Consider the following 13,477-nt stretch of genomic DNA (forward strand, 5'->3'; position numbering starts at 1 on the left):
TAGCGGTGTTTCTGGGAATGGCTGCACTAAGGCAGAGACCTCCATTTTCATTGAAATGGAGGATGTTTTTAAAGAAAAGAGTCCTAAGTCCTAAGTCCTACATCAAGACCACTTCTTTCTTAGACAGCTCTCCCTCTAAAATACAAGTAATGGTCTTCTCTATTCACCTCTCACCTCCAAATTCATGGGCTCAGGGCCAAGTTCTGAAATATCTTAAAGATGAGCCATGACTCACTGATTTGACTGAGAGCTCAGCAGATCAATTAAGCCACAATTTGTTTCAGACAAGAACTATGTGTAAGACACATGTAGACTATGTTGGCTTTTAATGGCTTTGAAGGAAAGTTATTTAGCAAAGTTGTTCACAACCTATTTTAATGAACAATAATTCCCCTTAACTAGATGTTCTTCTTGAGGTCTTACCCAATTCTCCCATTCTTCCCCTCCATAATCCACAGGATAATCCATCAGATGTATGATTGAAGGTACTGTAATAATCCACTTCTCCTCCCATTTCCAAAATAAATCATCTCAACTCACTTAGTATTTCATAAACCAAATAATTCAATATGTTAATCACTTTCAATGTTAAGTGAATTAGTTTTAGACTTAAGATCCATTTGATTTTTGCTGCTCTGGAAGACATTATACAATCCCACTCTTTAGAGAGATGTAAGGAGGATTCCAGACCAAACCATTACTGGTTCTGACTTCCTACCTCTAGTGACTACTTCCTGTCTGGTGTTCTTCCACAGGCCATTGGCATGTCCTCCATCCTTGTTCCTTTTCCAGTACATTGTACAGTGCACTGTTAAAATGCTTCATCTAATGAGTTTATAGACCCATCCTGGGATACTGGTGATGCCCACAGTTCCACATCTCAGAGTCATCCTTACCTGTATCTTTTATTGTCCACAGGTACAATGTCCATTGCTATGTAGTACTGCTGGTGTGGATCCAGGCCAGTGATTTTCACTCTCATGGCAGGAAACATCCTCCTGTGGATGGGAATAATGTAGGAAGCTCAGCAGTCAGAGGGGTAGAAGTAGCAAGAGTAAAAGCTTGATGAGTCTCTTAATAGGAATGCTAAGCACACAAGTCCCATATCCTCTAATTCTCAAAGTAGGCTGTTTTTTTTTCACTTTGGAAATTATCACTATCAAATATGCTGAGGATTTACATTGCTGAAATAGCACCTCTTCTTAACTTAAATTGAACTGTTTGATTATTCATACACTCAAAGACCTCATACCATAACTTGTTTTATAGTATTAGTTAATTTTAATGTGAGATAGATGGATAGACGAGAGAGAGAGAGAGAGAGAGAGAGAGAGAGAGAGAGAGAGAGAATGTGTGTATATATATTTCCCATTAGACTATAACATTCTTAAATATACTTATACTCTTATACTTAATACTTGATTAACTTATATTCTTCTTATTCCCCAAGTAGCTTGTCACCGTTGATTGTAGTAATCTTGAAATATTTTCTGATTGAGTCTATTTGAAAATGACCACTCTAAAAATAATATCTCACGAAAAGAAGAAAAAAAGGAATGTGCTACCAGTTCCCAAATGAAGGACCACCAAAGTCTTTTTATTTTTATGCATAAAACTGTAGAAAAATTTCTGCAAGTTCTCAGGCTGTCAACGTGTGTGTCAGAGGAAGGACACCGCAGAATAGGGAGCAAATACCAAATGAATTCTAGTGGCCTCTGGGCAATACCTTGTTTCTACCACAATGGCTTGTTAAACTTGCCAAAGCAAGCGAGGTCAGGATATGACACTTTACAACTACTCTCATAATTGAAGAGGAGGAGAGGGAGCAGCCCAAAAGAGGTATCGAGTTTCAAGGAGACTAAAACAAAATTCACCATTCTTCTTTAACGGTAAGAAAGAAGAAAAACATCAAGCTCTTTTGCACGTCATGAATCCAGGAACCAGACATAAGAAGTGCTTGGTTCAAAAATTTGGATTGCCCTGAATGTGCTCTAGAGTACTTGTACACAAAATGCTGCATTAAGCTTAACCATCTGGGGCCAGTTAGTTGAGCTGGGCAGAGCACGGTGCTAATGAGGTCAAGGTCACAGGCTTGATTCACATATGGCCTAATTGGCTTTGCTCCATTTCACGGCCATAGACCATACCCTGACCCCAGACAGCCATCTTGCAAGTGTGCACTGGTTGTTTACATGACAGGCTTTCTGTGCTAATCACACACTCTACTACTTAACAGAAACAACTCAAAAAGCAAATATCCTTTGGTAATAGGTTGGTGACATTATAATCATATTTGGGGGGAAAGCACAGAGGGACCACAGACCTTCAACAGGGATGATGGCTAATTCTTAAATATTTGCAAAGAATAATATATTACCAATTTTTTCCCACTTTATAACTTTTCAGAAGCTTCTATTGGTATATCATTTTAGATTTTCTTTCTCTACCCTCACAAGCTTAATTAGAAAGCCTTATATTTTATTTTATTTTAAATTTATTTATTTTTGGCTGCGTTGAGTCTTTGTTGCTGGGCGCAGGCTTTCTCTAGTTGACATGAGCGGGGGTTACGCCTCATTTGCGGTTCGCGAGCTTCTCATTGCGGTGTCTTCTCTTGCTGCAGTTGCAGAGCACAGGCTCTAGGGCATGCAGCCTTCAGTAGTTGCAGCACATGGGCTCAGTAGCTATGGCTTGCCGGCTCCAGAGCGCAGGCTCAGTAGTTGTGGTGCACGGGCTTAGTTGCTCTGCCGCATGTGGGATCTTCCCGGACACGGGATTGAACCTGTGTCCCCTGCATTGGCAGGCGGATTCTTAACCACTGTGCCACCAGGGAAGTCCCAAAAGCCTTATATTTTAGTCTTATGGTTGGCTAATGAAATTTGATGGTGGGTTGCTCATAATGACTAAATCTAACTTTCACTATAGGTGAGGTACTTTGACTCACATTAACTCTTTCCAAAGATTTGGGAACCTTGGTCTATACATGTATATATAGATCATTAATTCCCGACTTAATAACAATGATTTATGATTGCCCTGTATATATAAATATTTGGAGACCATCTTGCCAGGGATGGAAAGTCCTCTCCCTTGCTATCTGAGATAAGAAAATGTGGTTCCTCTCAGCCATCTAAAGAGGCTGCATTACATTGAAAGAGATAAATTTATTTTCTTGATGACTTTTAAAAAAGGGGTTAAGATGTTTTTAAATTCAATACCTGTTTTGTCTGGAACACTTATATGACTTTGAGTGGAGAAGCTACCTGTCTCTTTTCAGAACTCAGGTTCTAAAATGAATGAGCTGTGTGGCTCCGGATAAGCCATTTAACCTCACCATCTATAAAACAGAGGAAAGGAACTAAATAATCCTTAAGGTGACCTTTTGCTTTAAAATTCTATGACAATTCTTAAAATCTGACCAAAGTTGCTTTTTCTTTTTGTCAGTATTTTAGCACAGAATATCAGGTAATGTCATAACACCCTAGAGAAAAATTAATCTTTCATATTCATAAAATGAGATGTGTTTGGTTTTAAGTTTATGCCTAAATTTAGGCCAATTCTTTTGACTTCCAAACCCGTTTATCCCTACAGACACCTCTGTCCATGGTGCTGATCATGCAGGTTTTGTTGGTGCATTCAAAGATTGAGGGCTCTGTAGACTACAGTAGTTCTGAATCAACGGAATTATAGTTTGGAATGTGAGAAGAAGTAGGTGGTGACTAAGATCTTCTGAGAGGGAAAAAGAACAGAGTCATACATAACTAACAGTAACTAAGAAAATGGAAATTGGAGTTAAAACTGAAAAAGACACTACAGAGGAAGAAAAATGAAGTGAAAAGGAAAGAATCAACTTGGGGGATGGGGAGGGAATGAAAAAAATTCACAGAAGATAAGGACTTCTTTGCATGTTTCTGAGTGGTTCTGGAATTACTTGAGCAGAGTTACTGGTAGCAACAGCAATAGCTGAGGCACTCCAATATGGAAGCAATGAATGTAGTTTCTAAACCTAAATAAAGGGATATGATTAAAGAACAAACTGTATGTCTGTGCTGGAAATCTCTGGGTATATTCAGGTATCAGTGTGAATTTGTGAAGGCAGAGATATGGAAAAGTAAACACTGCAGAAAATCATGAAATGAGGTCACAGGAGACTTGTCAAGGAGGTGCTCAGGTAAACTGAATTCACTGAAGTGCAGGGAGCAAAGGAATGATATCAGAAACAAAAGTGACTCAAATACACAGACATAATAGTAGTAAGTAAAGACCCAAAATAAAAACTGGAAAATCTTACAGACAAAAAAAGTAATATTTCCCCTCTCACCAAACAAATGCCCTTGCCAAAAACTAAGAAAAAGAGTAAAAACTTTTTTCCTTGAATTGCTGTTTCTTTCCAAGTCATATCTCAAAATGTAGACTCAAGATGTAGACTGAAATCCAAGCAACAAAAAAGAGATGGTTTTTGAAAGTGATTCTGGATAAACAACAAGGTCCTACTGTATAGCACAGGGAAATATACTCACTCTCCTGTGATAAACCATAATGAAAAAGAATATAAAAAATAATGTGTATATGTGTGTGTGTATAACTGAATTACTTTGCTGTACAGCAGAAATTAACACAGCATTGTAAATCAACTATACTTCAATTTTAAAAACAAAAAATTCCAAAAAGTAATTTTGAAAGTAATTCTCCTTCAAAATTGCTCCTCCTAAGAAGCTTTTTAATGGTTTTATTCTCTACTAAAACTTAAAGAAGGAAGAGGGTTTACAGAGGAGGATGAAAATGAGTAAGACTTCAGGTTCATTTTAAGCTCACCTTTTTGTGATATATTATTGTATTGAGAGGTTTCTCTATATGCATTCAAGTGAACTAGACCCAATGAAACTATGCTTTTACTTTAAATGTCTACGTGCATGAAGACAGCTTATGATCAATGAGGTGAGTCTTTTTGATCTCTGTGATGTGAGACAGTGGATTGACTTTGTAAATATGAAAGCACTATAATTATTTTAATTTCAGTGAACTATTCCTATATACTAATAAACTCAGTCCAAATTTATTTTTATTTAAATCATTTTCATTTTAAATCCAAGGGGCAAAAGCTATAACCATTTCTTAACAGTGCAGACTTACAAATAGTTGAGACAATTGTTTTGGAGCCAAACAGATTTGTGTAGAACTCTGAAGCTGCCCTTTACTACCTGTGTGGCCTTAGTCAAGTTAATTAACCTCTTCCAGATTTTGCATCCTCATCCATATATGGAATTATCACATCCTACCTCATAGGATTCCTGTGAAGTTTAAATAATGAAATACATGTTGAATATCCAGCACAAAACAGATACCTAACCATGAAAAATTTAAAGATACCAATAAAGGAGTAGCTTAATTAACAGTGTTTATTTCAAGAGATGCTGTGTTTTTAAAACTTTTATCATCCTACATAAATCATTTTGCAAGAGTTTCCACCAGGTCCCATTAAAGTAATCACATTTCAATCCAGCTATAAAACACAATGGATCAATCAGCAGGGCTTCAAAAATGCACCAAGCCCAAATTTTACCAAAAACAAAATTCTTACAAAAATACCTGGCTGATTTAAATGCCTTAGAAGATGCAAGCCTTGTCTTTTGAAAACATTGGTTGGTGAAGTAACACTTGCTTTGGAAATCTATTGTTTGACTGTTATGCACCATGGATCTCCAGTATTAGCTGGAATACATTTGCAGGCAGAAAATGTTTGTGAGGGTAGAGGCGATTTAGGTTTGAGTGGTCCTTGGAGGAAAATAGCAAAATCACAGTAAACACAAGGAAAGCACTTTATCAAGACATCCAGATGCTGAAAAGTGAGTGTGAGTTGCTTTGGCTGCACCAATGCTACTACCACAAATAAGTGAAAAGAAAAATGTTAACAGCTCCTACATTTGTTTTCCTGTTCTTCAAATGTGGCTATTCAAAGGAACTTGTCTTACCTGCCTGCTTTGGTGATGATCATCTCGGTTCCAATGTCATGGAACCTCTTCCAGAGGTCAGCACACTGCAGCTCCACCTGAATCTCCTCCATGGAAGACATGGCAGCAGGCACAGGGCCTGCAGCACCAGGGCCCAGGTCAGTGTGAGTGTCAAAGGAGCAGGAAGACCGCTCAGTGATCACCTCAGAGTCTGAACCAGTGCTCTGCTCGGAATCTGAAAAATAAACAGTCAAGACTTAGGTGAGAAACTGCTGAGCTCCCTCCACACCCCTGGCCCTAAAAGATGGAGGCAGGGTAGGGAGCACAATGGGGTGGGGAGAGGGGTGAACAAAAGGAGACTTAAAGCTGGGAAGCTCCAGAGCACAGCACTCAGCGTATTTTATTATTTTTTTTTATGGTTTGTTTTTGTGATTTATGACCTTCTTTCAGGTTTCGTGTTTCCAACATGACATCTGGCATTTTAGTAAGTTTTAGCAACAGCTGAAGAAAATTGGTCCACAATAGGCAACATAAAGAGAACTAATGTCACCATGTTGAAGGGAATGAAGCCAAACTGGAGCAACAAAATAGGCAAATGCCAAATCTTAAAAATAATAATAATCACAGACTATAGCTGCAAATCTAGATTAGACCATTTAACTAGGGGTAAAAGATTCAATGCTAACAACAATGTGTTCTTTAATCCCACACCACTCAGCATCACTGTCCTTCAGTCAGTTATTTTTAAACACAGTGAGTTTTCCTCCATTTATATATCCTGGTCATCAAAAGTAATGAAAAAGTTATTTGGGATCTTTAGAAACACTTTGCTGTATACTTGAGTAAATGGCTTTTCCTAAGTCTAATCAGGCCATTTTGGATGAAAAAAAAAAAAGTCTGTTGTGAGGCAAGGATGTAAGCATATGGAAAAAGTTACCCAAGAAGGTGGTTGAAACAAAGGGAATAAATGAGTTTAGGAGACACCTTGATTGGTTTCTGAAGTATGGGCAGAGTGGGGGGGCTGATCCAAACAGGAAGGTAGGATTGAGAGCAACCAAATAAAAAGCTGGCATGCTGGGCCAGATGGTCCTTTCCTCTTTCGTCTTCTGTTCTCATGAAGAGAAGGCTGGCGGTTGGGGGGGGGGGAGGCAGGGGGGATGTAGACCGATGGAGAAGCCTAGAGTCAGATCTACTAGAGAATTTTCTGTAATTTTTCAGATTTTTTTATTTTTAGAGGCCCTACGCCAAGAACTTTATCTCCTAATATTTTCCAAACTTGGATTAGCTAGTACAGTTTCCTTATGTCAAACGATACTGCAAGCCAAGCCTAAGAACCTATTTCTCTAACTCACCCTTAACATCTAGGATTCCGATTGCTTCCCCCATAATTAAATACATACATAAAGAAAGGTTGAAAACAATGATGTCTTACTCTGACAACTGGCTTTTCAATGCTGTCAAAGGTCAGGACCTCTTGGGTACCAGTCCTTGACACTAGCAGGATGGAAGGAGGCTGGGACAGAAAGCCATATCATCTTGCTGCCATCCTCACTAACTGGAGCAGGTTTCCAGGCCTGTGAACAACCCTTCTCATGACACCTTTAATTTTCTTTTCTTCTGGCCCTAATGTGTTCCTCTCTCAAACCCGGGCAGCATCACTGCTGAAGACATTCAGCACACTGCAGAATTGAACCAAGCTCCTAAATAACAGGGAAGTCTCTACCCAAAATCTTTAGTTTATCCACAATCACTGGTCCAGTCACCATCTTCATCAAAAACATTAAAAAGTTATATGACTAGATACTATATGTCTAAGCATATCATTTTATATCTTGGACTAAACAGGAGCTAATATTTGTCCCCTTCAAGCACAGAAAAGTGGAGCTGCTTTTCTAAGGTGAGAGCTGTTGAGTGACAATCAGGCTCTATACCAGCCTGATGCTATCTGCTTTTCAGTAGCAGAGCCATGATATCCTCACACACTCCACAAACACAGTAATCTGATCCCTTGAGACATGGATTCCCAAATCCCATTTTGTTTCTGTGATATGCCAAGAGCTCCTCACTTATCACTAAAATTGTGAAATTTTCAAGAACTTCTTGAAGCAAGATTTTTAAAAAATAGTCTTGTCCTACCTTTGGAAGCAAAGTGTTATGAAATCTCCTTACCATAAAGTGCTATGGTTATGAAACAGTTGGAAATAGGCAGGGCCCAGCAAAAATTTTGGACATATAATTTCTCCAATGTGTGTTTAGGAAGGCGGAAAGGAAAGATATCACTGCACTAAGTGATAATATTTTTAAGGTAGCCAACTTGAGGTTAGGATTGGAATGGGAACTGTGGCTGGAGATTTAGGAAGTAAGAGACTGCTCTTAACTCTCTATGTCATCTGGAATAAAACAGGTACTCAAAATGTAACATTAAATGGATTGATGAATAACCTTGGACAAATCACTTAGCCACAATGGACCTATTTCTTCATAGTACAATTAAAAGGATTGAACTGAAATCTCTTATAATCTCTTCCACCTCCAATGGCTTAAAGAATGTAAGACTCCTTCCTAATGCAATTTTCAGTGATAACCCAGGTGACCTCAATTAGAAGCATCAAAAATTTTTTTCTTCTACTTAAAAACTTTTATTTAGGAAAAAGTCCAAAATACATGTAAATAAGTCAAAAGAGATAATCCTTTTCAAAGATCATTATACAAATTGCTTAATTGGGACTTTAGTTCTAAGTAACTCAATGACCAATCATTTGTAATATAGATTGTTAGTAGTTCATGTTTTTTTTTTTAGGTATAACACCAAAACCATGATTTGTGAAAGAAGAAATTGATAAGTTGGAGTTTAAAAAACTGTAGAAGCATCAAATTTAAAACTGTCTGGGAAAGACAAGTTAAATGAGAAAAAAGACTGGGAGCTCAAATTCACACAATCATAGGAGTTAAAGAATTGAGTTAGTATTCTGTTTATAGTTTCAATCAAACCCATCAATAAGCACCTATCAGCATGTGGCCCTATATGAGATACCATTCAGATAATTTGAAACAGAATCCAGACCTTGGGAAATTTCCCAGTTAGTGTTGATTAATTATGCATCTACTGAGTGCTTACTATGTGCCCAGCACTGTGCTAGATTCTGGGAAATATCAAAGTACACAATGGGGCTCCTCTTAAAGGTATTTACAGTACAAGTGGAAACTGGGAGCATTCACAAATAATCAGAGACCAAGACAAACACTACCATGCAGTTTTCCATACCATTACATATTTTCCTGTATGTTTCATAGGAATTCAGAAAACAGAGGGATCTGAGAGGGCTGGAACATTCCTAGGGAACCCATGGTTACTAATAAAGAAATGGACAAGATGTGGAGGCATAGGCAGTATTTTCCCATGAAGAGGATTTTCAGAGACAGTTATTTGTTTCCCTGGAAATACTCTGTGCTTCTGAACTCTCACTCCCTCACAAAATAGAGTCCAAGTGACTTTTATATACAGAATGTAGGCACCAGCCCACATTTTCAGTCACATGAATGTACCATGTAATTTTCCATTCTTGATTGTTTCTTACTTCCATAGGTTGGAAACAAAATCAGTATTATATTTTAGATAGTTTGTTTTGAACCCCTAGAGTAATGAAGGTTACCTGTGACATAAACTACTCTACAATACCCTTCAAATAGTAATCTCAGGGTCCACATCAACAGCCTAGGTAAAAATAAAGGTTAATCCTTTGTAAAATATATTTCTAAATCATAGTTATATAAAATATTTAGGCTAACCAGATCAATTACTTCAACTATTAATCAGAATGTATAATCAAGTTACCTAAGTCATAAAAGTAAGAAATACATACAGAGCGGGTGGGTTATTTCAATCAAATCAGGTCATCCATTCAGAAATATAATCAGTCTTTTGAAGATCAGAAAACACCTCTGTGTTTTCAAGGTTTTTTCATTCTTGGCAATTTGTGACTTCCTGCCTTCAAAAAATAACCACTAGGAACTCATTTGAATGACCTGGAAAGATTTCTTGGCCATCAGACATCTCTTGTGAGTAGTATTTTAACAAGGAAAGTTTTAGTAAGTCAGAACATAAATGATAAAGTTATACATAACTAAGGAAGTTAAAGAAGAAAACTTTGGGAACCTGCGCTAAGCCAGTTACAAGTCACTGGAGAATATCATGTGACTGACTCATAGGGTCAAACTAACATATCTATTACCATCCAAAAAAAAAAAATCTCTAAAAAAGAGAATCTAACCATCCATTCATTGTGTCACTCATTTTCTATCTCTGACCTATTTCATATTGAGGAAATGGATACTGTTAACGCTAAGTTCCCAGAGAAAGTTGAGTTTAGCTTAGAGAGAATTTCAGTTCTCAACTCATACAAAATAGTAGCAATAATAAAATAGTTTCTTAATTTATATTTTACATATTATCTAATATATCCTTCCATTTGATGAGCTAGATATGGCCTATATATATATATATATATATATATATATATATATATATATATATATATATTGTGTGTGTGTGTGGTACGCGGGCCTCTCACTGTTGTGGCCTCTCCTGTTGCGGAGCACAGGATCCGGACGCGCAGGCCCAGTGGCCATGGCTCATGGGCCTAGCTGCTCCACAGCATGTGGGATCTTCCCGGACCGCGGCACCAACCCGCGTCCCCTGCATCGGCAGGCGGACTCTCAACCACTGTGCCACCAGGGAAGCCCATAGCCTATATTTTTATGTCTATTTTGTGGATGAGGAAATTGAGACTAAGAAAAATTTAAAACAACATGGCCTACAAAGTAGGTCTTCTGCCTCCTGAATCAACGATCAGGTCTCCCCAAGATCATACTACATTCATCCCTGGCCAAAGCAGTCAGCAATTCTGTAAGACCCTTCAACTGTTTTGGCCATCCTTACAACTGAAATAGCTTAACATGTTTGATCTTGGCCAAGTCACATAACTATTCTGGTCCCTATTTTCCTTGATCTTTATAGCACATCACATGCACATTTAATTAGGGCCGCTATAAAGTCCCTTTTAAGTTTAATGTTTAACGGATGGATTCGTAGTACAGCTTAAAGACCACCAAGTCTAACAGCAGCAACCCAACCACGATAAGCTGATTTGGTTGACATGTATAGAAAAAGCCTGAGTTATGTGTTCTCTGACTTCATTTCAAAATTAGGGGACTTCCCTGGTGGTCCAGTGGGTAGCACTCCACGCTCCCAATGCAAGGGGCCTGGGTTCAATCCCTATTCGGGGAACTAGATCCCCCATGCATGCCTCAACTAAGAGTCCACACGCCACAACTAAAAGATCCAACATGCTGCCACTAAAGGATCCCACCTGCTGCAACTAAGACCCGGCGCAGCCAAAATAAATAATTTTTTTAAAATTAGACGTTAGGGCTTCCCTGTTGGTGCAGTGGTTGAGAGTCTGCCTGCCAATGCAGGAGACACGGGTTCGAACCCTGGTCTGGGAAGATCCCACATGCCGCGGAGCAACTAGCCCCATGAGCCACAATTACTGAGCCTGCGCGTCTGGAGCCTGTGCTCCGCAACAAGACAGGCCGTGATAGTGAGAGGCCTGCGCACCGCGATGAGGAGTGGCCCCCACTTGCCACAACTAGAGAAAGCCCTCGTACAGAAACAAAGACCCAACACAGCCATAAATAAATACATACATACATACATAAATAAATAAATTTTTTAAAATGGCAAAATTCCTTTAAAAAAATTAGACGTTATTAGAACATATTTCACAGTCTGCCAGGTGATTTTCATCTCCACTTAACTAATAATTTTAAGGAATCATTTCTTACTACAGGTAACAAGGCACATTTACTTTTAGGGCTCTGCTACTCATCAAGAGTGGGGTCTTGGAAAGTCACCTCATTTCACCAAGGCTCAGTTTCCTTATCTTTAGTATTTCCTTATTTTACTATTAGGGGTCAAGGAAAAGATACCTTCCTTCTCAAAAATTACATTTATATCTGTATGATAAAGACAGAATCTAATGGTTCTGCTGATAACAATGTTAGTGACTTTGCACAGTGAGACAAATATAAGCTCACAACAACTATCCCAACCAAAGAGTTAATAGTCAACACCTATTGAGCACTTACTGGCACTCTGCTAAGACGTTACATACATACCATCATTTAATAGAACTCTAAGAGTTATTATTATTATCTCCATTTCAAATATTATTGACAGCCAAATCCAAATTGCATCGATTCTACCTCCTAAGGATTGCAGGCATATGAAATTATATTTAATTCCATTTTTTTAAAGAAGATGTTGGGGGTAGGAGTTTATTAATTAATTTATTTATTTTTGCTTAGTTGGGTCTTTGTTTCTGTGCGAGGGCTTTCTCCAGTTGTGGCAAGCGGGGGCCACTCTTCATCGCGGTGCGCGGGCCTCTCACTATCGTGGCCTCCCTTGTTGCGGAGCACAGGCTCCAGACGCGCAGGCTCAGCAGTTGTGGCTCACAGGCCCAGCTGCTCCGTGGCATGTGGGATCCTCCCAGACCAGGGCTCGAACCCATGTCCCCTGCATTAGCAGGCAGATTCTCAACCACTGCGCCACAAGGGAAGCCCCTTAATTCCATTTTTATTCCACCAAACATTTCTGCTTTGTATAGACCAGGTTGTGTATTCATGTACGAAGACAGACGAAACAGGCTCTTGCTCTGAAGGAGCTCACGATCTGGTAGGAAGGATACAGAAACTGTTAAAGAAGATGGACTATGATAGGTGCTCTGGCAGATGTATAGGAGCAAAGTGCTACCAGGAGCTTTGAAGAGCAAACAAGCCAATGGACAAGAGGATCAAGAAGACGTCACGAGGTGACATTTGAGAGTGGGCTTGAAATCTATATGCACTTTATATGAGTTCAATGTGAACAAGCAAAGAAACTATGGGGACAGAATCTCAGGTGCTGGGAATAGCATAAGTAAGAACTTGTCAGTTTTAGAAAATTACAAGCACACGGATATGGCCAGAGCTTAAAATACATAAGGGAAGAGGGGAGGTGAGATAAGAGATAAGTTGGAAAATCAGGTTCAACGCAATTATACAACAACTTATTTAACATTTAGTATGTGCCAATCACTTTTCTAGATTCTTGAGACATCATCAGGGGAAAAACAAAAATCCCTGGCCACGTGGAGTTTATATTTTAGGAGAAATGTGTGTGTCATAATATGGAGTTTAGACATTATTTTCTTTATACCAAAGTTTTTTTTTAAATGTAGGTGATGATGGCTCAGTCTTCCCTTCTAGACTATGAATTCCATAAACTGAGTTTCATGCTTTGCCACATCTCCTGAATGAACAATACATGATAGCCTGGTTTCAATGTGGAAGATGGGTGGTAGAAGACTGCTGCAGAGTCAGATAAGGGACGTTGAATTTTCTGAGATTAGATGCACAAGCCACTTCCATGAGACTGGACCTCAGCTGTGTACCCAAGGGAGAAAATAGCTTGAAGCAATTAAAAGAGAAAG

At 38.7% G+C, this 13,477-nt stretch overlaps 1 protein-coding gene across 1 annotated transcript in view; it reads right to left on the bottom strand.

The window, feature by feature from the left end:
* Positions 1 to 13,477, bottom strand: part of TBX15 (T-box transcription factor 15) — a gene marked incomplete at both ends in the record, with an annotated part of 100,528 nt that overhangs the window by 34,921 nt on the left and 52,130 nt on the right. Inside the window, 2 exons of the mRNA XM_079697507.1 lie at positions 897 to 998; positions 5,970 to 6,183. Coding sequence (XP_079553633.1) covers positions 897 to 998; positions 5,970 to 6,183 — 316 coding nt within the window. The remainder of the gene's footprint in view (positions 1 to 896; positions 999 to 5,969; positions 6,184 to 13,477) is intronic.

Source organism: Hyperoodon ampullatus (genome assembly GCF_949752795.1).
Source record: "Hyperoodon ampullatus genome assembly, chromosome: 2".
Classification (NCBI taxonomy): Eukaryota; Metazoa; Chordata; class Mammalia; order Artiodactyla; family Ziphiidae; genus Hyperoodon; species Hyperoodon ampullatus.